At 45.8% G+C, this 27,778-nt stretch overlaps 1 protein-coding gene across 3 annotated transcripts in view; it reads left to right on the top strand.

Moving 5' to 3' along the window:
- DOCK11 (dedicator of cytokinesis 11) overlaps positions 1-14,892 on the top strand; it is a 169,723-nt gene extending 154,831 nt beyond the window's left edge. For 2 of the 3 annotated variants that reach the window (XM_081846723.1, XM_081846725.1), the window contains exons 51-53: positions 5,508-5,608; positions 7,862-8,000; positions 14,654-14,892. In XM_081846723.1, the coding sequence (XP_081702849.1) occupies positions 5,508-5,608; positions 7,862-8,000; positions 14,654-14,773 (360 nt within the window). In that variant the 3' untranslated portion in view covers positions 14,774-14,892. Of the gene's footprint in view, positions 1-5,507; positions 5,609-7,861; positions 8,001-14,527; positions 14,541-14,653 lie in introns of all 3 variants that reach the window. The other variant, XM_081846724.1, reaches the window with a different exon arrangement.
- Positions 14,893-27,778: the final 12,886 nt, after the last annotated feature.

Genomic DNA, 27,778 nt, shown 5'->3' with positions numbered 1-27,778 from the left:
AAGCCAGTGGAAGGACAACAAGGAGGGAGCCAGTCTAACTTCTCTAGGGAGGACTTTCCAAAGTCTGGGAGCAGCCACCGAGAAGGCCCTCTCCCGCTTTCTTACCAAAGGGTCCCTTTTTACTGTTTTTAAATTACAGTTATCATGGTGCGAATTAAGCATTATTCACACCTTTGTATGTTGCCCTGGACTCTAGCGACAAAGAGTGGCTAACAAACATATTAAATAAATAAATGGCGCTTCCCTTGTTTTCCTGGGTTCTTCTTTCCCACTAGTGCAATTTTCTTTCTAAACTGCATGAGACAACAACCAGTTTTCCTGGCAAATGTTGCTCGATAAGGTGCTGTGCACCATAATGGCACCACATAAATAATGGTTTTCCTGGTAATAGACAAGGCACCCAGCCACTTTGGCATGATTGGGGCTGTGAGCATTTATGCACTGTTTGTGTTTGACTACCATTAGTGGCTTGGAAACATGGACATTTAACTTAAGAGGTACAAAAGGAGTGAAGCTGTTATGTATGTTCTTTAGGGATGGTAAGGATGGACACTGCAATGGGAGTGACAGAAATACTGAGCAACAAGATTCCACTAGCACAACAGTTGTGTAATATTAAAACTCAATCGTCCACTAGCTCAAGAGGCCTTGCACTAGCAGACAATGTTGGATCCCACCCAGCCTCAATAAAAATGGGCCTCTATCCAGTGTATAAAATTTCTTTAGTCCAAGTGTCGCTTATTATTGTAAACAGCCTGGCAGAAAAGATAGGTTCTCAGTTGATTCTATGTTGATTCCAACCAAAGCTTCAAGGGGAGGGTCCCTTCCTCCACTATGAGTCTATGACTCCAAGCCATACCTGAACAGTGGAATTCCAAGGCTCAGCTGGCTAGACCTGACAATCTTGTGTTCCACATCTTTGTTGTTGGCATCCGTCTGTCTCAAGAGACAATGGAGGGCACCTCCAGGGGTGAAGTCAAACCACTGTATTAGCAACACCAAAGTGACCTCCCCAGGATGCAAGCCTGTGCAGTGCATGTGAAGGTCCTAGTCTGCCCAGATGGCAAGACCCCTCCCTCTCAGCCTCACTGATATGGTCCAAAGGGAAGCAGAGCAATACGTTTGGCACCAGCTTGGCTGCAGGAGTTGCCAGAAGGAGGTTTACAAGGCGCCATCCAACCCTCTTAGGGACTCCACTCTGGGTTTGTGTAGGGTTCACGTCTTAGCTATTTATTCTCCTGAAGATATCCTGCAGGGCAATAGAGGTTTAGGATCAGAGTTTTCCTTCTCCTAGATGGGATACCTCCCTGTCTTCACATGCATGGGAAATTCCTAATTCACTGGGGGTTTGAGACCCCTTGCTACCCTCACTTGGTTTAGCCAGCCAGTCAAAGCCATTTCCCAGGGTGTGGTCGCTGTCTCATGCTGACAGCTTCTGTGAGCCACAGGTGAGAGCTGAGTGCAGGCTGGGGACCAAAGCTGGGCAAACTTCCCAAGGAGTATGACATGTCCTCCACCAGAGGTACTACCCCATCCCTTAATACCCCATACACCCCACAAAAAAATCTTTGTACCTTGTAGATTTTGCATTTATTATACAGCACTCACCTCTTATTTTCATCTGTCAAACTGGTCTGGTTTTCATCACTTGATCTAAGAGAGGGGCTGACAATAAGCGGGTGTCCATGCCTCAGAGCAAGAGGGTTAGGCTCTGTGATCTCCTTACTCCCATCCAGACTTGAGTCTCTGTAGTTTGGAATTCTTGCATTTCTTGTCTTCCTCTGCTGGGGGTGCCTTCACACAAGTGCGTGTTCCCAAATTACTTTTTGATGATGCCAGTTCATGTATTCAGCTGCTAGCTGGGATGCATTGTTTTCCATTCCACCCTGGATTTGTCATATGCAGCCCTTTTTCCGTTCCACTGCAATTCATTTTCCACCCAAAACTACAATCTTGCCGTCTGCTGCAGGGAAATTGTGTACTCTACCCCGTTCATTTGAATGCAAAGGAGAAGCAAGGCAAAGAGCATTGGTAATATAATCAATTGCATATCATTTCCAAGCTAAAAGCAACAACAGCAGTGAATACTAATCATATTCACTGGATTAATTTCTGTCCCAGACATGCAGCATATGAGCAAACATTGGCAATTTCTGCTCCCTTTTCTGCCTTCCAACATCCCTAGGTGCCAGGCACCAATGGCTGGTTGATACAGGCACAGCCCCCAAGAATAATCAAGGTCAGCCCCCTGCAGTGCAAGAATCTCAACCAAAGTATCCATGACAGGTGGCCATCCAACCTCTGCTGAAAAACCTCCAAGGAAGGAGAGTCCACAAGGGAGTCTGTTCCACTGCCAAGCAGTTCTTATTGTCAGAAAGTTCTTTCTGATGTTTAACCAGAATCTCCTTTCTTGTAACTTGAAGCCATTGGTTCAAGTGGGGTGCCACAGGGTTCTGTCTTGGGCCCGGTCTTATTCAACATCTTTATCAACGACTTGGATGATGGACTCAAGGGCATCCTGATCAAATTTGCAGATGACACCAAACTGGGAGGGGTGGCTAACACCCCAGAGGACAAGATCACACTTCAAAACGACCTTGACAGATTAGAGAACTGGGCCAAAACAAACAAGATGAATTTTAACAGGGAGAAATGTAAAGTATTGCACTTGGGCAAAAAAAATGAGAGGCACAAATACGAGATGGGTGACACCTGGCTTGAGAGCAGTACATGTGAAAAGGATCTAAGAGTCTTGGTTGACCACAAACTTGACATGAGTCAACAGTGTGACGCGGCAGCTAAAAAAGCCAATGCAATTCTGGGCTGCATCAATAGGAGTATAGCATCTAGATCAAGGGAAGTAATAGTGCCACTGTATTCTGCTCTGGTCAGACCTCACCTGGAGTACTGTGTCCAGTTCTGGGCACCACAGTTCAAGAAGGACACGGACAAACTGGAACGTGTCCAGAGGAGGGCAACCAAAATGGTCAAAGGCCTGGAAACGATGCCTTATGAGGAACGGCTAAGGGAGCTGGGCATGTTTAGCCTGGAGAAGAGGAGGTTAAGGGGTTATACGATAGCCATGTTCAAATATATAAAAGGATGTCACATAGAGGAGGGAGAAAGGTTGTTTTCTGCTGCTCCAGAGAAGCGGACACGGAGCAATGGTTCCAAACTACAAGAAAGAAGATTCCACCTAAACATTAGGAAGAACTTCCTGACAGTAAGAGCTGTTTGACAGTGGAATTTGCTGCCAAGGAGTGTGGTGGAGTCTCCTTCTTTGGAGGTCTTTAAGCAGAGGCTTGACAACCATATGTCAGGAGTGCTCTGATGGTGTTTCCTGCTTGGCAGGGGGTTGGACTTGATGGCCCTTGTGGTCTCTTCCAACTCTATGATTCTATGATTCTATGATTCTATGATTCTAAGTCCCACTTTCTGGAGCAGGAGAAAAGCTTGCTCCATCTTGCATAGGACAGCCCTTGAGATCACTGAAGATGGCTCTCATATCTCCTCTTAGTCTTCTCTTTTCCAGGCTAAATAGACCCAGCTCCCTCAATCGTTCTCCATAAGTCTTGGTTTCCTGACCCTTGATCATCTTGGTCGCCCTCCTCTGCACACGTTCCAGCTTGTCAATATCCTTCTTAAATTGTGGTGCACAGAACTGGACATAATAGCATCCAGGGATGATGTTCCCTTCTGTGGGTGAATAACCTGTTGCAGATCTAGTAGCATGGATAGAACTTCCATGTTCCCTTGTATTGCCTTACAGTAAGTACAAATGCTTTTCTGGATGGAATCAGCCCAGGCACCAAGGATACATGCATGAGTGATTGTACTTGGCATATGTGAATCAGAACAAGAGGCCATGAAAGTTTGGGAATCAATTGGTGAAGCATTCCATGCTTTTAACATGCATGGGGTGGAGGGCATTTCTCTCATACCCTCCCACAATCATCACTGGAATTCTTAAGTATTCTGATTGACAGATGGAGGAGGATAGATAAAAGACGGTACTTGTTTACATATTATTATTATTATTATTATTATTATTATTATTATTATTATCTTTATTGTCATTGCCCCCTCTCGGGGACAACGAAATTACTTGGCTGCTCCATCCACCCAGGTAGGGCACTCCACTCAAAATCAGAACAACTATAAAAACACTAATTAAAACAATACAGTATAATACAGCAAGGAAGATTAGATGACTTTCAAAGTCCAGGTTTCCCATTCAGGGCCGAGATCGCTCTGGAGAAGAAGCTGTTCTTGAGACGGCTCGTTCTTGTCTTCATCGTCCTGTATCTCCGTCCCGACGGCAGGAGCTCGAAGAGACAGTGACCAGGATGCGATGGATCTTTTACTATTTCCAGTGCCTTTTTCTGGCACCTTGTGGCATAAATCTGCTCTAAGGTGGAAAGTGGGCAGCCAACAATGCTCTCTGCTGCCTTCACAACTCTGCACAACCCCATCCTGTCCTGGGTAGTACAGCTTCCGTACCACACACATAAGCCATAAGTGACCACGCTCTCAATGGCACAGTGATAGAAGGCAAACAGCAGTTTCTGCGGAAGATGGTTTTTCCTTAGGACTCTCAAAAAGTACAGTCTCTGCTGCGCCTTCTTCACAAGCCCCCTTGTGTTGACACTCCAGGACAGATCCTCTTGTAATTCAATACCCAAAAATCTGAATGTTGTTACCCTCTCCACACAGACCCCATCAATCAAAAGTGGCTGGACATTGCTCTTCTGTCTCCTGAAGTCCACCACAAGCTCCTTTGTCTTCCTTGTATTTGTGAGCAAGTTGTTAGCTCTGCACCACTCTGTCAGCCGCTCCCCCTCATCTCTATAGTCCGTTTCACCCTCCCTTTCAGAGATGAGCCCAATCACGGTTGTGTCATCTGCAAATTTGACAACCCTATTACTAGGGTGAGCAGCAACACAATTGTACGTGTAGAGAATATAAAGGAGCGGACTGAGTACGCATCCCTGTGGTGTTCCTGTGTTAGTCTTAAGCGTATTAGAGGTATAAGGGCCCAACCGAACCCTCTGGGGGCGGTCCGACAGAAAGTCCAATATCCACCCACAAAGTGATAACGGAAGGCCCAGATCTTCCAGTTTAGACATCAGACGTTGTGGTAGAATGGTATTAAATGCCGAGCTGAAATCTAAAAATAATAATAATGTGTAATAATTTATGGAAAGCAGTGTTACAAGATGTGTTGATGACCTCTCTTAGATTACTTTAAAAGGGGAAGTAGACAAATATGGAGGAAGAGGAGGGGGGCTTTATTTATTAGTGGTGATGGCAAAATGGAACCTCTGAATAACAGTGACAGAAGGAGGAAATGGCTGTTGCTGGTCACTGTGGGAGGAAGGAAGGCTGGACCAGAAGAACTTTTCTACGCAGAAGGGGTCCTCCTAGAATCTTCTCTGCTTTTTCTCTGAAATTTCTGATTTTTGTCTGAAATCTGTAGGAATTTAATTCTGTGTTTTAACTTTTCTTAGGTCAATGCTGGCCCACTAGCCTATGCACGGGCTTTCCTAGATGACAAGCACTCCAGCAAATATCCCAGCAAGAAGGTGAACGAACTGAAAGAAATGTTCAGGTAGTTATGTTTTATTTTAATCTATTATGTTTATTTCTCATCTGTGATGGGACCCAAGGCGTAGGAGGGATCTCAAACACACTCCCATCCAAGCACTGTCCAGACCCACATAGTTAGAGTGAGGTGACTGTCCCATGTGCCTTCAAATGATACTTTGGGTGCCCACCTAACAGACTTTCTATGAAACTGCAGGGGACAGAGTCCTTCCCACTACGCTGCGGGGAAGTAGGCATAATCCCAACATGCCAAGGGCCTTCTGTACTCTGCACACACAAAACAGAACCAAATCAAATGCAGGAACATGTACTTGTCTCTTCTATTTTTTTTTGTGGAGAAGGGTGTAGAGGAAAGTGGTGTTCCAAATCCCCCCCCCCCCCGGAACCTCCCCTTAACCTCCTGGGCTTCCTAGGATCCGAGGCTAATCTTTACACATTATGGAATGTGTAATTAGTTTTGTAAAATATAACAACAATGCAAAGATTCTCAGAATGTGGAATTTGTCCAAATGTCAGCACCATTGAGACACACTGCCCTGCATATCAATGCTTATTTCACTGCTTATTTGTCAACCTGGTGCCCTCCATACGTTTTGGAGTATAATCCCCATTAGCCCCAGCCAATGCATCCATAGTAAAAAAAACAACAACATCCACAGGAAAACAAAAAAGGGAGGTGATTTTTAAAAAAACCAAAAAACATCCAGAGCGCACCAGGTTTGGAGAGGCTGACTTTGAACAGTATTACAGGCTACAATATAAGAGGCTAGATCTGGGGTCAGCAAACATTTTCATCAGGGGGGTTGGTCCACTGTCCCTCAGACCTTGTGGGGGGCTGGACTATATTTTGAAAAATATAAATACCTTGCAAGCCAGTCCCACAGCTGCCTCTGGACCTGGAGGAGGAACACACTCTGCACACGCTCAGGAGTGCATCTCAGCACTGCCCTCTCACCAGCATTGCTGACGAGAAGCAGCCAATCCACCTGCCCATCCCTGCAGAGCTCCCAGGCGGCGTGCACCACACACTGTGGCCCGTCGTCCGAGGCCAGGTTGGCAGGCAGGCCGCACATGCCGAGTGCCGGGCAGGTGGAGCACAACTCACCCTCCAGCTGCCCCAGTGTGGCTGCTGCATGCGCCACCAGCAGCAGCGACAAGCCGGGCTCCAGGCGCGACAAGCTCCAGCTGAAGCCCCGCGATGCACCTCTCACAATGCCTCTCTGTCCTCGCACAGTCAGCGAGGCTTCGGATTGCCAATCGGAAGCCTTGCCAGCGTCGTCGCCTGCCCAGAGGCGTCTGCGGCTTCGGATTGACTGCAGGAGCTTCCTACAGCCAAACCCAAGCCGTGCCATCATCACGGAAGTCAGTCCCCAGGTGGTGAGGCATCTGAGGCTTCTTTTCAAGGAAATGCTGCGCTGCGCCGCTTTAGCTCAGTCCGGGCACTGACTGAGTGGGCGGCAGGGTCCGCGGGCCAGATTTACCAGCCTGGTGGGCCTCATCCAGCCCGCTGGCCTTAGTTTGCCGACCCCTGGGCTAGATTTACATAACTGGCTCCAAGGCAGTTTACCTGAGAGCTGTGGGGAAGCAGTCTTTCTCCCTGAATTAAAAATGGTGAGACATTTCAGTCACACAACTCAGAATTATTATCATTATAATTTAATAATAATAATAGTTACATTTGTAAGTCGCTCTAAATGAAAGAAAAAGTCTCAAAGCCACCTAACAAAATAAAATACAATAAATAGTAGCAATTTAAAAACAGAAAAAAATTAAGCAGTGGACAATACAAAATACATAAAATGCTCATCCAAAACCATATTAAGAGCTGATTACTGATTTTAACTTTTTACATGGTTTTTATTGTGTGGTTTTATATTATAATTGTGGCAAACCACTTTTTTATATAAATAGCAATATATAAATATTTTTATAAAATAATAAGGGCAAATCCTACCCACTTAAAGACTGACAACAATGGTGCCAGGTTTATCATGTATGCTATTTTATTTTAGCATTAGATGTCTCCTTGTGGGGCATTACAAAAGACAGGATATAAATGTTTTAAGAATATGACCCATATTCCTTTGCCTAGACAAAGATACAGTACTAGAAAAGGTTGCTAGCTGCCAGAATCCAAGTGCACTAGGTCGTCTCAGTATCGCAAGTGCCAAAGTCAATGCACACGCCTATTTGTTTTGCAGCTTCACTGCCTACATGAGTCAGCCGGGGTCCCATAAATTCTGTTTTCTCTCAACAGGAAGTTTATTCAGGCCTGTGGAATTGCCCTTGAGCTCAACGAGCGCCTAATAAAGGAGGACCAGGCAGAATACCATGAAGAGCTGAAGTCCAACTTCAGGGACATGGTGAAAGAGCTTTCAGACATCATCCATGAACAGGTAGAGTCCAGGCAGGCTGCTCTGAAAGTAAATGTACACAGAGCCTCTCCCAGCCAAGGCATCAAGATATGTGGCTATTGATTTTCATTATTATGATGATTATTACGCTGATGATTAACAAGAATCCTTATACTTATACTATCAGTCTCCTTGGCACCTTGGCAACATTAACAAGTCCCTGTTCCACAAAATTAATATATGAAATATACAGTTGGGAAACAACAGAGGGAGAAAAAAGAGGAACGAGAATGTGAGAAAATGCAATTTACACAAGTTTATTAAGCTTGGTTAAAGCTGTAATCTAGGGAAAGGGTCAAAGGTTCCTTGGATTGTCATTGTGTAGCAAAAGTCAATACCAGGTTTGAGCGAGTCCTGGGCACCCTAATCTCTGTTGCTGCCCCTCCTTATGTCAGTGGGCCCTGGTCAGTGGGCAGGAGTCCAGCCGATGGCTCTAGCCATCATTTTAAATTACCATAATCCCCTAGAATGTTGATGCCACATCAGCGTTGTGGGAAACTTTAAATGACAGCTTGATCCAGATACCTGGCACTGCTCATAGTGCAGGACCAGGCCTTTGAAAAGAAAAGAAACCACAGGAGAGTCCTAAGCCATGGACCCTGGCAAAGTGTGATGTTCCTGACAGCTGGCCGGTGCTGATGCCAACACTGAGCAGTTGTGATGCCAACACTAGGCTGATTTTTTAATGGGGTGTGATTGTGTAAATTGGATATCCTTTCAGGATCAGAGCAGCACAGCAATCATCATCACCCTCCATACTCTGCAATGTGGTAATCTAGAATCTGCAGTTAGAATAAAACAGTGCACACAAACAGTGACTGAAGGTTATGATGATGTGACCTCCAACATGCCCTGTTGAGGCAGTTGTTAGGGCTGGGCTGAAATGTCTCCCCCTGCCTTTGGCCTCTCCAGTTTCACTCCCCACATTCACAGGAGGTATTATGCTGCGGGGATGAAATATGGGGGTCTAGGAACAGCACCTCATCATCATGTAGTGCCTTTATTGGGGGGGGGGGGGTTACAGACATCACCAGCCAAGTGAAATGCAAAATGACAATGAGAAAAAGGTATGCTCAGAGGGTGATTTTAGGACAACTGCGCACATAGTGTACCTCCTTGCTGAATTTTGGCTCAACTTTGGATATGATAGGAATAACAGCAAAACAAAATGAAAAACGGGCAGCCACATTCAGTAAATAGCTGGAGGCTGGACAGGAGTGCAGAACTGGGGCACATGTTTGGCATGTGAACACCAGCCACTGTCAATTTGGGGCCCTGGCCTTTCTTCTGGCCTGCTTGACTGACAGTCAGCTTTCACTTTCCCCTTCCCCCTCCCCTGAAATCACTGAAGAGGGCCGGCCTGCCTGCCTGGGAATCTATAACCCTGCCCTTCTGTACATAGCCTCCTGGGCACATTATAAACAAAATTAAAACAATGCAAATTGGCTTCTCAGTACTGAAAGTGTTTAGAGGTTGAACATATCCCCAGAGACATACTGTGATAACGAACCCACAATTCCCTCCCAGTTTTCTGCTGTTTTATTTGCATGTGGATGACAGAACGGCTTCAGCATTCCGTTAATATTCAAATAGGGAAAACAAACTTCTAAGAAAGATCTCTCAAGTAATGGGGTCATTAGGAGTCAGTTTGGAACAGGCTGTCATTTTTGATGCACTCCAGATTGTTATTCAAAAAAGCTTCCCATAGTTTGCCTGTCTTGGGTGTTTGGTGGGGGGAGGGGGGGAAACTGCAGATGATCTGATGCAGCCTATCCTACTAGTTACATACTTAAAGAGGATGCTCAAGAAGCTTCAAAGATCCACAGAGTTCTTTTGAACACTAAGGAACAACATTAGAGAAACTGAAAAAGCTAACAGCATTTGGGCAAATAGCCAATTGCAGTTTTAAGTCTTAAAAATGTGGTGGGTGCTGTACAGGGCATATAGTATCATAGAATCATAGAGTTGGAAGAGTCCACAAGGGCCATTGAGTCCAACCCCCTGCCAAGCAGGAAACACCATCAGAGCACTCCTGACATATGGTTGTCAAGCCTCTGCTTAAAGACCACCAAAGAAGGAGACTCCACCACACTCCTTGGCAGCAAATTCCACTGCTGAACAGCTCTTACTGTTAGGAAGTTCTTCCTAATGTTTAGGTGGAATCTTCTTTCTTGTAGTTTGGATCCATTGCTCCGTGTCCGCTTCTCTGGAGCAGCAGAAAACCACCTTTCTCCCTCCTCTATGTGACATCCTTTTATATATTTGAACATGGCTATCATATCACCCCTTAACCTCCTCTTCTCCAGGCTAAACAGGCCCAGCTCCCTTAGCCGTTCCTCATAAGGCATCGTTTCCAGGCCTTTGACCATTTTGGTTGCCCTCCTCTGGACACGTTCCAGTTTGTCCATGTCCTTCTTGAACTGTGGTGCCCAGAACTGGACACAGTACTCCAGGTGAGGTCTGACCAGAGCAGAGTACAGTGGCACTATTACTTCCCTTGATCTAGATGCTATACTCCTATTGATGCAGCCCAGAATTGCATTGGCTTTTTTAGCTGCCGCGTCACACTGTTGGCTCATGTCAAGTTCGTGGTCAACCAAGACTCCTAGATCCTTTTCACATGTACTGCTCTCAAGCCAGGTGTCACCCATCTTGTATTTGTGCCTCTCATTTTTTTTGCCCAAGTGCAATACTTTACATTTCTCCCTGTTAAAATTCATCTTGTTTGTTTTGGCCCAGTTCTCTAATCCGTCAAGGTCGTTTTAAAGTGTGATCCTGTCCTCTGGAGTGTTAGCCACCCCTCCCAGTTTGGTGTCATCTGCAAATTTGATCAGGATGCCCTTGAGTCCATCATCCAAGTCGTTGATAAAGATGTTGAATAAGACCGGGCCCAAGACAGAACCCTGTGGCACCCCACTAGTCACTCTTCTCCAGGATGAAGAGGAACCATTGATGAGCACCCTTTGGGTTCGGTCAGTCAGCCAGTTACAAATCCACTGAGTGGTAGCATAGTCAAGTCCGCATTTTACCAGCTTCTTTACAAGAATATCATGGGGCACCTTGTCAAATGCCTTGCTGAAATCAAGGTAGGCTACATCCACTGCGTTCCCTTCATCTACCAGGCTTGTAATTCTGTCAAAAAACGAGATCAGGTTAGTCTGACATATCCCCTGTACAGATCCAACGCAAGATACCAAACGAACTTTAAAAAAGCAAGTATATTTCTATTCCTCCTCCTGGATTTGAAAAGTTTGGAAATCGTGTGAGCAGTGTCTGCTTCAAGCTCCAAACCAAAAGTGCTGGATTTTCTTGGTTCCAGCATTCACAGACTGTGAAACATTCAGCATGGAAGATCACCTACCCTCCTAGAGTTGATGGGGAGTTGGTGTCCCTCCAGATATTGTAGGGTTCATGAGAGTTGAAAGACCCACCATCTCTGAAGGCCACAGTCTTCTCATTTATACCCTATAAGCCTCTCTCGTTCTGTTCCCTTAATACAAATCATCCACTCAAACCCCACTCATTTCCCAAACCCCACTCAGGTCTTACTTTGATTTAAAACAAAAAACCCAAATCCTGCAAAGCCCAGATTTGAGCATCTGTTGTCATTTAGGAGAACTCTTGAACCACACTTGCAAAACAGGAAGTGGGGCTGCACATTCTTGGAGCAGGCTGTGACTCCAAGACAGGGTTATAGAAAAAGCCACACAAGGACTTACCAGAAATAAAGGTTTTGGGCTTTAAAAATTCAGTCAGTTGGGTGGCTGTTACTTACCCCGAAGTTTCTTAAAACTATACTTGGTTTTAAAAATTATTAGTAGGGTGGGGAAAACCCCTCAAGAGGTCACCTACTGGCAAAAACACAATGACTAGGTCTGGGGTACAAGTCTTGCACCGTTTTGGACAGGTTCCTTGATTTGGCAATCAAGCCCAGCAGATGGGTGACCACACTGTGTCTCAACTTGAAAGATGTGGCATTCTGAAGAAAAGCAGGGAGTCCACCATTTGCCCTCACCACTGCTGGTGTGGTGTGGGGCCGGTTGCTCTTTTACTGCTCTGAACTTTGGACTAGTGTTCTTTTGTATAACACGTCTCAGCATATCTGGAACGTTGTCACCAGAAGCCAGCAGGAGTGCGGCAGATAGAGCAGCTTTCCCCAACCTGGTGTCCTCCTGATGCTTTAGACTACAATGCCCATCTGCCCCAGCCAGCATGGCCCACAGTCAGGGATTATGATGATCAGAGTTGCAGTTCAAAGCATTTGAAAGGCACCAGGATGGAGAGAGATGGGCGAGCATGTTGGACTAGGACGAGGGAGACCCAGGGTCAGATCTCTTATTTGGCCACAAAGCTCACAGGGTGAGCTTGGGCCAGTCATAATCTTCCAGCCCAGCCCACCATGCATGGTTGCTGTGAGGCCAAAACTGGGCAGAGGGGGAGCCATGTACTTTGCTCTGTCCTTTGAGGAAAGATGAGGGAGAACCATAAAGAAATGATAAATATCACAACAACAGCAGCACTGGTAGCATCTCCAGTGGAAATATAACTCTCTACCAGAAAGTCTAGCTTCCTTAATCTCTGGTTGCACTGCTTCTGTACTATGTAAAGAAATGCCAGACTGTTCTTTTCCTCAACTACAGCAAATCTTGACATGAACCAGAGCACTAAAGAATCTTTCTGGTATTTTTGATTAATGGAAGTGTGTTGAACAGGAAAGTTAATGGCTCACAATATTAACACCCAGGTAACTTAAAGAGTAAGCTCCACTTATCCCAGTTGACCTGTTTATTAAGCATTTGTCCTGATTTGTTTGAAGGGAGATCAGACAACGTTGATTATTTACTGAGCATTCATTCTGTGTTTGCAGAGAAGTTAGATGACATTTATGTCTAGTGCATTTCCCCTGCTCCCCACTTTCCTTATTGCAGAAAGTCTGCAAGACCTCTCAATGTACTATAACTGTGTGATTAGAATTCACCATGTATTATTCATTTCCACCTGAAAACAGCAAATAGCTGGATATGCCCCACTTTAAAAAAGGTATCCCAGTTTTTAATTAGTTAATTCAAGATGTGAATAATTTGTTACACCCACTACAGAGGGGGAAGATAATTTAAATCAAAAAACGATATATTTTATTTGCCTTTTCTTCTCTTCCATCAGGTTGTTAATATTAGAAGGTTCCTTCTAACTTCTGTTCTTCATGTATCTGTTATTCTAAAAGACCAAAATTTCACTTCTCTTCCTCTGCTAGTTGTAAGGGTTAGTAGGGACACACAGTGCTTGCCCTACGGGGGGGGGCAGAGAGACCCCCTTAAATGACTTTTTTTTTTTTGGAGGCCAATAGCAAAAATTGGCCAGGAGGAGGTCGGCTCCTTCTACCTCCCCTATACCATCTTGAACACTAGTAAGACAGGAGGTGCTTGGTTAAGACTGGGTGGGGAACATGTGGTCTTTCAGATGTTGTTAAACTCCAAACTCCCATCAGTCCACATGGCTAATGGTCAGAAATGGTGGGAGTTTTATTTCAGCAACATCTGGAGTGCCACAGATTATGTGCCCCTGGGGCTATGAACTATCTTATACATAGCTACTCCTGACAGACAGAAAAGGAATTAGTGACTTTGTAGACACGAGTAGACATTTTCTGTTTCCATGCCATTCCTACCTGTGGCTATGCCCATGCATGGATGCCAAACTCAGCAGTCTGACAAGGGAATATTTCAGGGGGCTGAGTGTGGGTGTCAGTACTGGGTTTGTGTTTGCTTTGATCTGCCCTGCAGACCTCTATGCTTTTAACCAGGAGTCCAAGTGCCACGCTTGGATAAGGCATTCCAAAATGGCTCCCAGAGATGATCAAGCCTGCCATGAATCTTTGAAACAGGGTGCGATAGAAACTTGTGAAGAATAAAGGCACTGAGCATTATCCAATTTGGTGGTGGAGTGTCTTCCTACACAGAACCTCATTGGAAACAATGCAAGCAGAAAGTTCTTGGTTCAGCCTCCGGTGTCTCCTGCTGAAACAGGAAGAGACTCCTGTCTGAAACCTTGGAGAGCCACTTGCATGCAATGCAGACACTTCTGAGCTGATGAATCAATGGTCTGTCTCAGTAGAAGGGAATTCCTTTGTTACTAAATAAAAGAAAGTGGTTTTTACCACTTCCAGAGCAATCTCTTGGTTCTGGAATGCTCCACTGACCCTTTAGTTGTGACCCTGTACAATTCTAAGGTAGAATTCAGCAAGAACCCAAACCTAATTATTAGGAAACTCCTTCTAATTTTGAGAACTAGAAGTGGAACAAGCTATTTAGAGCACTTATGGGATTTTCTTTGTTGGAAGCTTTCAGGACAATTAATAATGTCTTAATCTTACAAGTATTTGATTAGATGATCTTCTGAACCCCCTCTAGCTCTGGGGTTATTTTGAGAGCATAGTAGACATCATTGCTAAATAACTTCTCTTTCCTATTCTCTTTTGTTTTCTTTTAATGCTGCCTTTGCAATAACAGCTTTGAAGACCAGGTTGGGTAACACCATTCTACATTTCCTTTTGTGTTGTTGAAACAATTTTGTTGCTGTTAGGAACAGATAAGGTTTTTGCTTAATTTGCTAACTCAGCTTTGGGGTTTTTTTAGATGTACCAAGAAGATACCATTCAGTCCTCATGGATGCACAACACCTTACATGTGTTCTGTGCAATAAGTGGAACTTCAGGCAATGGCTATGGCTCACTTAGATCTACGTTCAACGTTTAAAAAGAAACTTGGGAGTGACTCTTGACATTCTACAGATCTTTCTCAGGAATACTTGGGACTGTTGCCTGAAAGATATTAACCTCCAGACACGTGAACAAAATGGTCTCAATATTTTTCTTTGTTTAAGCAGAATCAACTGGCTTGCTTAATTCAGAGACTGTACTTGCTTAATTCAGAGACTGTACTTGCTTAATTCAGAGACTGTGAAAGTGCCTCTATGATATGCTTTCCTCCTTGTATCTTTTGTTGTTGTTGTTGTCGTTGCATTCTTAAAATCTATGGAATACACCAAAAGGCATTTATCAAATCACCTTGTACTGAAAAGAACTTGAATACGGTACCATGTAAAGTTGTACAATGGAATATAATAAAATGTAAAACTGCTTTGTAAATAAGGTAGTTGTGTGAACATGTCTTTTGTGCTCAATATAAAAAGCAGAAGCCAGAAAGAATGCCCTGCGGCCTCTATGCCAAAATACAGGTATTTTACAGAGAGAGAGAGTGCAAGGTTGAGGAACCTTTTTCAGCCTGAGGGTCACATCCCCTTCTGGGCACCCATTTGGGGGGGGGGGCAGAGCCAGAGGTTGAAAGAGACTAAATTAATTAATGTATATTTTTCCTTTGCACAGCGGGCCAGGTTCTACAATAAATTCTCTCCCCTGTTTTTCTATCCAAAACCCAGGTGAGCCAGAGTCAGCAATGAGAGTTCAAAGTGCCATCTAGCCAAGCAAAGACAGTGAAGTAAGATATGAAGCAGGGACAGTGATGAGGCGTGACTGAAGATGGGGTTGGCCCACATGGAGTTCCATGACCTGGGCTGCATTTGGACCTCAGGTTGTTGGCATTCTTCTGCCGAGAGACAATGGAGTGTGCCTCTGGGTGTGGAATCAAAATGCTGCCCTAGCAGCACCAAAGTGACCTCCCTGGGGCAGTGGCAGAGCTTCATGCTCCGGCACCGGGGGGGGGGTGGCAGAGAGCAGGCGGGGGCGGGGCTGGCGCGTGTCCTGGGGGCATGGTGCGCTGCCTGCAGGGGCGTGGCACCCAGTGTGAGTGGGGAGGCAGCCGTGATGGCACCCCACCGGGATCACGCTGCTGCTGGTGGTGTGCTCCCCCCACACTCCTCTTCCTCCACCAGTGCCCTGGGGTACAAGCCTAGGCAGTGTGCATGGAGGTCCTGGGCTCATCTTTTGGATGTAGTCCAAAACAAAGCAGAGTAATTAGTTTGGCACCCACTTGGCTGCAGGAGTTGCTGGAAGGAGGCATGCCAGGCACCATCCAACTACTGAAGGAACTCCACTCTGGATTGTAGAGTTCACTCCTTAGCCATTTCTTCTCCTGAAGATATCCCACAAGGCAATAGAGATTTAGGATCAGAATTTTCCTTCTTCTAGATGAGCTACTTCCCAGGCTGATGAGCTCCATCAGCACCTCACTTCCCTCTACAGCATGTGCAGAAGCCACCTTCTTGACCATTGGACCCACAATTGATCTTGTGCATTTAATACACCGGAGCCTGTCTTCACATGCAGGGGAAGTTCATAACTCACAGAGGGTTTGAGATCCGTTGGCTACCCTTGCCTAGTTTAGCTGGCCAGTCGAAGCCATTTATGGTGGGTGGCCACATCCTGGCAACTTTTAGGAGCCACAGGTGAGAGCTGAGTTCAGAGTGGGGACCAAAGGTGACAAACAACCCCAGAAGGAAATGTCCCCCATCAGAGGTACTACCCCTCCCTTAAGGTACTCCATCTCATACTCCCTCAAGAAAGGTAAAAAAGTCTCATTTAAGATTCTCAGATTTGCTTGCTTTTACTCATTCTGCACTGTTTGACTTCTGCTGGCTGTGGAGGAATGACAAAGAAATAACCAGTGCACTGACTCAACTTACCCTGCAACTGCTGGAGAATGGGGTTGACCTGTATTTAGAACTCCCTAAGTAACATAGGCTGCCGCCTACTCTCTCCTCTGTTCCCTTTGAATTATTTAAACCCAGGCCAAAAACGAAAAGCCCTATAGTCAAACCCTGTATCTTTAGTTTTCCCTGGCTTTGGAAAGGCTTTAGTCATTTTGTCATGTTTACTGGGAGCTGACTCACGCAAGCTTTACGCATTCTTGCACAACAGTGTGACAGGCACAACAGTGTGACAGAGAGGGAAGTGCTGAGGGGATCCTGCCCCTTTTCTCCTTTGACTGGGCATGTGGGCCTGAGAATTTCTTCTTGTGAGCATGGAGGAGTTCCTGTTTAACATAGGCATGATAAGGTGTCACATCTTCAGGGGGAGAAAGTGGGAGAGAACATGGAAAGAAAGGAAGGAACAAGTTCTTTGTTTTACTTAAGCTATATTGAGTGAGGATTAAGACACAGCAGACACATATAAGATCTCCAGAAAAGCTGTCAATTGTTTCAGCAATGCCAACATCCCACCACAGCCAGATCATTTGTACTTCAGCTTTTAGCAAAGCTTCCTTCTCCTTACATGAGCAATGCTTTGCAGAGGACATACCAGTACTCCTGCTTATGAACAGCTTGAAACTTGAGGGCAGGGGACAAAAATATGACTTTCTAGTTCACTGTATGAATAAATGAAGTTGCCTTATCTTGCACCAAAGCACATCCCAGTGCATCCTAGTCGCATGGGCACTTGCTCTCTAAGGCATCAGGCAGATAAAGGTCTTGTCAGTCTTGTTGCTGCAGAGTGACCCTTTAACTAGAGTACATAGAATCATAGAAGTGTAGAGTTGAAAGTGGCCACAATGATAATCTAGTCCAACCCGCAGGAATATTTTGCCTAATCTGGGGCTCGAACCCACAACCCTGAGATTAAGTCTCATGCTCTATGAACTGAGCTATCAGTTTAAATGATAGGTAAAGGTGAAGGACCCTATTATTGTTTTTATACTGTGATCCTCGAGTGAAGGGCAGTATTGAAAATAATAAATAAATATCCTTTCCACCAAGTTGCTCAGGGGGTGTAATTGGTTCTCTGCCCATGCCCACAATTTTTCATAACAACAACCCTATATGGAAACTTAATCTGACTTCAAGTGAACATGGCCTGAATTTACCAAATGAACTGGAATTTTAAACCAAAAGTAAAATGAAGCTGCCGTATTTTAAGACAGATTGCTAGCCATCTTGCCCAGTCTGCTCTGACTGACGGTGATTCTCTAAGGCTTCAGGAATAGGTTTTTCCTGGAGATACTGGGGGTTGAACCTGCAATCTTGTAAACAGAAAGCTTACAACTGACAATTCACCCACCCCAACAATTGCCACAGAGGAATTTATTTTTATTGTTTTGCCATAAATTGCACATCCTTGTCCACCTGCAACAGTTACAACCCCACCCAATGCCTTTACTTACATCATCATCCATGTGCCAATAGATCATTGCCCAACTAAATTAGTCACCCCAGAAGACACCCATCACTGAAGTAAGAGGTTTGGGCATGGAAGGTAAGCAGCCCTATTATGACACCATCAGGTGCTAGAAGGGATAGAAACTGCTTTCTGAAATCTGACAGGATTCTAGCCTGTTCCAGACTCTCTCCATTTTTGGGTGGGATTTAATTGTATACAGTACAAGCAAACTCAGGTTGCACAATTGAAGTTGACTTGGTGCTCTTGCTCAACAAACCTGTTCCAAAGAAGAACATATTTTTCACAATACAGAAGGTGGGGGATGACATTTGCTTGATGCAATATCATCTAACCTCCCCACAAAGAGATCAAACAAAATGAATGCTCAATAGATGGCTAATGCCTAACCTCCCTGATCACTTTGTGAGCGAATCAGGATGAATGCTTAATAAACAGGTTAACTGGAAGCAGTGTGTGTGTGTGTGTGTGTGTGTGTGTAGGAGAGAGAGGGAGAGAGAATGTTCCCCAAGAATGAGCTTGCATAGCTCTCTCCCAAAGCAGGCTGGCACAAGCTGCTTTTGCAATGTTATGGGAAAATATGCAAAACTGGCAGGCAGCACTACTCATCTGATCTTTCTGTTTCCATCTTTCTTAAATGTTGCAGAAGCAGGCTCGGGCAACCCTCCTCTCCTGTCCCAACACAGGGATGTAGTCGGTGCTTTTTTTCTAAAAAAATGTTTAGGGGTACTCTCTTTTTGACTCAAGAAAATCACCATTTTATAGTTCAAATCAGGAAAAATAATTAGAGTAAATGGACAAAAGTACAAAGATTCACAAAATGTTTAGGGGTATACGTACTCCTGCATAGCCCCAGAAAAAAAGCAGTGGATGTAGTCATGCGAAAGAATGGTGATGATTCTTGTAATGATTTGCTACATTTCACATAGCTTATTATATATGCAGAGACTACCTGAAAAAATCAAAACCTCACACACACCTTTGCTTTAAGCATTTTACTGTATTGGCCCGAATATAAGCCGCACCTTTAAAATTGGAGGGGGGGAGAAAAAAGACCCAAATATAAGCTGCTCCATTTCTTGCTGCTGGGGGGAGGGGCGCTGTGTTGCCGGTGGCCTTTCCGCTTCCTCACTCTCTCCCTTCTCGGCCTGGGGGGGGGGGAAGAGGGAGGTGGGCATCGCTTTGCTGTGCTCCTGCCACTGTTTGCCCCATGCTCCTGGCTACAAACCATAAGGTGGCGAATATAAGCCACACTTTAACTTTTCATGGTCGGACCTTTGGGGGAAAGTGAGACTTATATTCAGGCCAATATAATAAATCATTCACATGGGGTACACCCTTTCACCTCCCGCCCCCCCAAAAAGATATTACTCCTGCTCCAACCAGTTCCTGCCAGAATGCCCAATAGCCAGGGATCATCCTGAGGTCACAGGTTTGCCATCCCCAACTTAAACAGAGCTACAGTCTAGACACAGAAGATTATTCACAGGTGACTTGTGCCCTAAGTTCACCTGCTGTTCAGGTGCCAGCTGTTGATGGACCAGACTCAGCTAGACCGGTAAAGAAAAAGTGATTTGTATGTGTTGTATGTGTGATATAACATTGTGCCACCAGCTGGCGACGTGCAGTCCCATTTTTCTCTACCTGTTTTCCCTGTTTAAATTTACAACACTTTAAACTGAAACGCTAGAAGCATATAAATTGCTTTTTCTTTACCGTTCTAGCTGAGTCCTAAATCCAGTGTAATAAATGAAAATCTGCCCTTATTCCCTTATGGGGGACACAAGAGCCCTTATAGAGTCCTTTGCAGGTTCTCCATCGGTCAAAGAAAATAAGAGAGGCCAACCAGAGAATATTGAGAAGCAAAGCAGCTAGTAAGCCTGATCTTTATTGAACTGTTGCAACAGGATGTCCCCTTCACACACCGGAGAAGGAGGAGGACTCTGAACCAAGATGTGCCCGCCCTTATATAGACATTTTAAATTGCCTGCCCTGGAGTCGAAGACCACTCCCAGAAACATCATACATACATCACAGAATGGGTGTAGCTCAAGACCACCCCCCAGACACATCATACCTACATAACAGAAAGGACGGTCTACAACAGAAATCTGAGTGCATTGTTTACCTCCTGTCTGGCAGGTTACCTGTTAATACTTACTTGATTGGGGAGCCTGGGGAGCCTGGCCAGTCTTTTGCAATGATAAATACTTATTTCCTGAGCCAGGTCACAGGCTCACCCTATTCATACACAGACATACCCTTCAGACAGGATTTGTGAATGAAAAGACAATGGGGGGGGGGGCTTTTCCATTTTCCTTGACCTTGCAGAGAAATCATTTGGTCAGTTTGGGAGACAAAATGGTTTCAGGGCTGTTTTCCTGTGCTGCTTCAGACATGTGGTTTATATATTTATGTACGTGTTTGTCTGGTACATTTATGAACATTTATTATATATATAAGACCTTAATTTTTTTATTTCACCAGCCAAGGCTTCCCCAGCTCTCAGGTCTTAGGCTTCCTTATTCTTAAACTGAATTTAGGTCAGACTACCCGCTCCAAACAGAGGCCTGTCCTCTGTAAAGTAGGATGCATGGCCACCAGGCTTCGTTTTTAGTCCGTCTTTATAATCATTTTCTCAGGGTAGATTAAATAGGTACTTTTTTCATAGAAAGGTCAGCAAGGTGCCTTTATGCAAATGCCCTGAGCTTTGTATAAAGGTTGCTTGTGACTCTTTTTTCTTTCTTTTTGTTCCAATGGTGATTATTCAAATAAAGGTGGGGAATAACTGCACTTCCTGCTAGAAATGAATCAGTTCCTTTTTCTCCCCCCAAAGTTGGCTTTTAGAGCAACAAAAAAACGTACAAAACACCCTTTTAAAAGCATGCAAAGATGGGGTAATTTTGGTGGTGTTAAGGGTATCTGGATTTTTGGCTGAACCCATTGATGTGGTTAGACTCTTACCTAAGTTCTAAAAAGAGACCCACCTAGAGATTAGATACTGCGAAGAAGCTACCCGCTAACCCACATTTACGTGGAAATTAGTAGGCTCTCCAGATATTATCACAACCACCAACACACCACAGAGTCTGTAAAAGATGTTAATCATGAACAATGAAGTGGGCTCAAAAGGGCAACACTCTAAGAGTGAGGGGGATAGGAACAAAAACAAAAGAATATTAGAAAACTTGTTACCATTGTCCAGTGGCTCCATTAAAATAATAGCACTTGTGAATGTTAGTAAGGCTAGAGTCAGAGTTCTAGGCACACTGATACACAGCGGTGAAGGCTCATTGGTTTCAAGTGTACTGCAACAATGCTAATTTACTGACTTAAAGAAAAACAAAATCATTGTACTCTCTTTCTAACTATATTACCTGAAGCGATTCCTGATGATAAGCCACCCCCCCCCAATATCTAAAATACAAAATAAACTCCACTTTCATCTAACACTGAAAAATAAATGATCATTAAATATAGAGAATCTGTGGTTTGGACCTAAGTTAGCCATATCCACGCATTTGGATGGCTGTACTTTGAGGATGACTAATCCCACATTCACGGCTATTTTTTTAGAAAAAGAGGTACCAGAACTCATCATGAACACCTCCTTCGTTCTCTTAGAATGGAAATGACATCCACCAGAGCTGCCAGAACTGAGTTCCTGTGAGTTCCCCCTGAAAAAGCCCTCCCACAGTCCATATTAGGGCCATATCTTTATTAGGCTCACCAAAATATCATATACCGTAATATATCTATGGCAAGGGAATGCAGGAAAAATGCCTCTTCATAGAATAGGTCAATTTCAGTTTCTTCAGCACCAGTAGTTGGTGCATAAACTTGGATTACTGTGATGTTAAGAGGTCTGCCTTGGATTCATATCGAGATCATTCTATCATTTTTGAGATTGCATCCCAGTACAGCTTTCGCCACTCTTTTGTTGACTATGAGGGCCACTCCATTTCTTTTACGGGATTCTTGCTCACAGTAGTAGATATGATGGTCATCCGAACTGAATTCGCCCATTCCCATCCATTTTAGCTATGCTTACTGAGCTGCAATGGAAAAGAGGAGGAATTTGAAAAGGAAGCACTGAAAAGCTTTTCAGCAAATCCAAGAAAACTTGAGTTTAGATTTTTTTATAATAAAATGGAAAAGGCTTGTTCTTTGAAATTTTTGCAAAATATACTCGTTAACCACATGATGTTAATTTCTACTTTATTTCCTAGTTTTCAAAGGACCGAAGATTTTGACAGATTTTTCTGAAAGTCAAAAGAAAGTAATTTAAAACAACTGTTGTTGAGACATTTCATTCTCAATCTGCTAGAGCCAGAGGATGATGACAGGTGGGTGTCCTGCCCCCAGACAACATAAATCCTGCCTGTACCCATGCCAGGAGATCCAGTAGCATATGAACTCACATGAACAAGCAGAAACCTATATACACCTCACCCCCTACCGTAGTAACTTCTATCTTTTTCTTTTCTTTTTGTATTTTAAATATAGGGGTTTGGTTTGCATAACACAGTGAGCCAGGCTTTCTGGGACAGTGTGAACATGCCAGCTCCTGGAGAGGATCTCACATCTGTCGTTCTCCCAACGGAGATTCTCTTCTCCTTAACCGCCAGCTGCAGCCAAGAACAAGCCTTGGCTCCAACTAGGGAGAGAGATATCCATGAGCCAGGGTGTTAACAGCATATGCTCAGCCAAACCTTTACTTAGTTATTACACTGAGCTAAAAGGACCAAGGAGAAGCAAAGCAACTGTGATCTCCTTGGGAGCCCATGTGTTCATGCTAAACCATGGCTTGGCTTCATGCCACTTGTGAATGCAGCTATCATAAGCTGGTGAGAACTGTGATCATTAGGTGGATGAGGTGAAAGACATGCCCCTTCTAGCAGGATCTCCAGTTACTTAGTTTCTGTGACAACACATCACATGTACTTGGCCATCTAGTTAGTTATGCAAAGGTTTGTTAAAACAAGGAATCTACCAAGCGAAATTTGCCCACCATGCTTAACCTCTTCAGCAGTCGCTTTTTCTAGACTTGGGGGGGGGACCCCAAAAACCCATTTAGTCCAACCCCAATGTCGTTATAATACGTGTAAAGGAAAGCTGCAAACCTAAATAGCAAATAATGCTGGAATACGATGCACACTTACTTTGAATTCAGTGGGATTTGTTTCTAAGTAAAGATGCACAGAATCTGCTGGCTAGCACAACTTTACAACCATTGCTAGTTGGTCTATAAAACAAGGACTATAAAGTTGAGTGGCCATCTCCCTGGCCTTGGGTCTCCTTGTGCCCCTTCCAGAAATACAATCTTTCTGGTGGGGAACTTTATTTACTGAAGTAAGTAAGTGGTGTAGTAGTGGTAGAATAGTGGTGGGGACACCAGGAACCTCACAAAAATAACACATATAGTTGGCAACAACTGTTTCAATTTAAGTAATAAAGCTTTATTATCTCTCTGTTATTATTATTCTGTAAACCACTCTGAGTGGCTGGGGAAACCCAGCCAAATGGGCAGGGTATAAATAATAAAATTGTTGCTGTTGCTCCAACAGGATTACAAGCTTGTGGGGAAATGTTCAAATGCTAAAACTGACTAATAATAATAATAATAATAATAATAATAATAATAATAATAATATGTTATTTATACCCCGCCCATCTGGCTGGGCTTCCCCAGCCACTCTGGGCGGCTTCCAACAAAACACTAAAATACAATAACCTATTAAACATTAAAAGCTTCCCTAAACAGGGCTGCCTTCAGATGTCTTTTAAAAGTTTGGTAGTTATTTTTCTCTTTGACATCTGATGGGAGGGCGTTCCACAGGGCAGGTGCCACTACCGAGAGGGCCGCCAGAAGGCCCTTGGCGCTGCACCTCAGTGTCCGTGCAGAACAATGGAGGTGGAGACGCTCCTTCAGGTATACTGGACTGAGGCCCTTTAGGGCTTTAAAGGTCAGTACCAACACTTTGAATTGTGCTCAGAAACGTACTGGGAGCCAGTGTAGGTCTTTCAAGACCGGTGTTATATGGTCTCAGCAGCCGCTCCCAGTCACCAGTCTAGCTGCTGCATTCTGGATTAGTTGTAGATTCTGGGTCACCTTCAAAGGTAGTCCCACATAGAGCGCATTGCAGTAGTCCAAGCAAGAGATAACCAGAGCATGCACCACTCTGGCAAGACAGTCTGCAGGCAGGAAGGGTCTCATCCTGCGTACCAGATAGAGCTGATAAACAGCTGCCCTGGGCACAGAATTGACTTGTGCCTCCATGGACAGCTGGGAGTCCAGAATGACTCCCAGGCTGCGCACCTGGTCCTTCAGGGGCACAGTTACCCCATTCATGACCAGGGAGTCCTCCACACCCGCTCGTCTCCTGTCCCCCCAAAACAGTACTTCTGTCTTGTCAGGATTCAACCTCAATCTGTTAGCCGCCATCCATCCTCGAATTGCCTCCAGACACTCATACAGGACCTTCACCGCCTTCACTGGTTCTGATTTGAAAGAGAGGTAGAGCTGGGTATCATCCGCATACTGATGAACACCCAGCCCAAACCTCCTGATGATCTCTCCCAGCGGCTGCATGTAGATGTTGAAAAGCATGGGGGAGAGGACAGAACCCTGAGGCACCCCACAGGTGAGAGCCCAGGGGTCATAAGAGTAAGGTAAAAAGGTAAAGGACCCCTGGACGGTTAAGGCCAGTCTAAGGCGACTCTGGGGTTGCGGTGCTCCTCTCGCTTTCAGGCTGAGGGAGCCAGTGTTTGTCCGCAGACAGCTTTCTGGGTCATGTGGCCAGCAGAACTAAACCACTACTGGAGCATGGAGGACCTTGACAAGTGCCAGAGCGCATGGAAACGCCATTTACCTTCCCGCTGCAGTTGCATGCTTTCAAACTGCTAGGTTGACAGGAGGCAAGTGGGTAATTATTTTGTTGGGAGATGGAGTCCTTTTATTACGCATTGGTGTGATAAAATGCAGTGTAACTGAAATATACTCAGAGTCGCAAAGTGATTTCATGCTCTTTATTCAGCTCATAGTGGTGAGGAGGGATGAATCAATGTCCCCTCAAAGTATCTGCTTTATATACATTATTTACACAATGGGCTGCACATGATTGGCTAATTCTGGAATTCTACTGTAAGCCAATCAGGTTGTGGATTCACTTATATCTGGAGCATGATTGGGTGGTTCCTGCCAACCAATCATATTGCTGCATTGTTCTAGGACCAATCAGACTGCTGCATTCTGAATCCTATTGTTCTAGGACCAATCAGACTGCTGCCTTTTGGATCCTATTGTTCTAGGACTAATCAGACTGCTGCAGTTTGGATCCTATTCAACTCAGTACATAACACCCCTCCCCTCTAAGTTCCAGTCCTGCCCGGGAGGTCGCATTCATAGTCCTGGAGGTACGCCGGCAGCCTACGTGTGCGTTGCGGCCTGGGGTGTTCCCTGGTCCAGGGTTCAGGTTCTGGCTCGTGTTCCAAGGATGCTGGCTGTGATGGGCCTGTTTGGTCTGGCGCAACCGGCTCGCTCAGTCATGGTTCTGGCTCCGGTGTCCTTTCGGCCTCGCAGGTCCTCTCTGTATTTACTGATTCTGCCTCTCCTGCTGCCCCCTCCTGCTCTATGGGCCTCACTGCCCTGCTGTTCCCTTGGGACTTCTCTGACCTTTCCTCCTCCTGGTTTTCTCCCGGGAATCGTCGCCGTATCTGGTCGCAGTGGCGGCGCCAGCATTGCCCCCCATCCGTTAGCACCTCATACGACACGGGGCCAGTGACCCTGGTGACTGTGGCAGGTACCCATGCTGGGCCTGCCCCAAAATTCTTTGCGTACACTGGGTCCTGGGCCTTGAAGGTCCGGGGGTTCCTGCCTTCCCCCACCACTACCTCATCCTGAGCTCTATCGGGGTGAAGGCGGTCCAATCTGATTGCAAGGCGCCGACCCATTAGTAGTTCAGCGGGGCTCCGGCCAGTTGTTGAGCTGGGGGTGCTGTGCTGTGCTAGGAGGAATGTGGCAAGGCGGTACTCCCAATCCCCTTGCGTCATGCGGCGAAGGGTGTCCTTGGTGGTCCGCACCATGCGTTCTGCTTGGCCATTGGTGGCAGGGTGGAATGGCTCCGAGCGGATGTGATGGATGGCGTTCTGCGCTGTGAAGGTCTGGAATTCTCCTGATGTAAATGCAGTCCCGTTGTCTGAGACGAGAGTGTCAGGGAGCCCGTGGGTTGCAAAGAGCCTGCGTAGTACCTGGATGGCTGCGGATGTAGAAGTGGACGGTACCAGTGCGACTTCCAGCCATTTGGTGTAGGAGTCCACCACTATGAAGAATGTTTTCCCCTGAAAGGGGCCAGCGAAGTCCACATGCAGGCGTGACCATGGTGCTCGGGCGGACTCCCAGGACTGGACTGGGGCCCTTGGGGGATCTGGGCAGGATTCTTGGCAGGCCTGGCAGTGTTTGACCCAGGCCTCTATCTCTCCGTCGATCCCTGGCCACCACACATAACTCCTGGCCAGGGCCTTCATTCTTACTACCCCTGGGTGTGTCTCGTGTAGGGCTGTGAGGACCCTTTTGCGGAGGGGCTGGGGAACAACAACCCTGCTTCCCCATAACAGGCACCCCTTGTGGGCCGACAGTTCATGTTTGCGGGTTGTGTAGCCAGCGAATTCTGGCCCAGGACTGCTGCTGGGCCATCCCCTCCACACCCAGTCCAGGACCCGGGAGATGACCCTATCTTTCTTGGAATGGTGTGCAACTTCTTGTGCCTGAATGGGGCGGTCAGGAAGCAGCTCCAGGCTCATAACCTCTTGTGCAGGTGCTGGGTCGGGGCCTGTTTCCGGTAGTGGTAGCCTGCTGAGGGCGTCTGCATGGCCCATCGCCTTCCCAGGGCGGTGAACCAGTGCATACTGGTAGCTGGCAAGGAAAATTGACCACCTGAGGACACGAGGAGACAGCACTTGGGGGGTCTGCTTTTCGGGAGCAAACAAGCCAAGCAACGGCTTGTGGTCAGTCACTACGGTGAAGGGCCGCCCGTACAAGAAATCATGGAATTTTTTTTACTCCCTTCACGATTGCGAGCCCCTCCTTGTCTATTTGCGAGTAGTTCCGCTCAGTTGCGTTGAGTGTCTGGGAAAAGTATGCTACCGGTACCTCTCTCCCATCCGGGAGTTGGTGTCCCAGGACAGCGCCAATGCCATAGGGCGAGGCGTCGCATGCTAGCACCACCGGCAGCCTCTCGTCGAAGTGTGCCAAGACCGAGTTTGAGACAAGCAGGTCCTTGACTGCCTGGAATGCAGCCTCCTGGCGCTGGCCCCACACCCAAGGGGCCCGCTTGTCCAGGAGTCTGTGTAGGGGCTCCGCTACCGCCGCTTTGTGGGGAAGGAAGGAATGGTAAAAGTTCAATAGTCCCAAGAAGGCCTGAAGTTCAGTCTTGCTCTTGGGTGCTGGGGCATCACAAATGGCCCGTACCTTGTCCCCAGTTGGGTGGACCCCTTCTGCGTCCACCATAAATCCCAGAAAGTCCACCTGAGGCACTCCTACTAGACATTTTTCCCGCTTCACCTTGAGACCCGCTGTCTGGAAACGGTGCAGAACGGTGCGGAGGCGGTCCTCAAACTCCTCTGGTGTGGG

This window comes from Podarcis erhardii (genome assembly GCF_964252035.2).
Source record: "Podarcis erhardii genome assembly, chromosome: Z".
Taxonomy (NCBI): Eukaryota; Metazoa; Chordata; class Lepidosauria; order Squamata; family Lacertidae; genus Podarcis; species Podarcis erhardii.
Note: the sequence above shows the minus strand (reverse complement) of the source record. Positions and strands in the feature narration are given on the sequence as shown.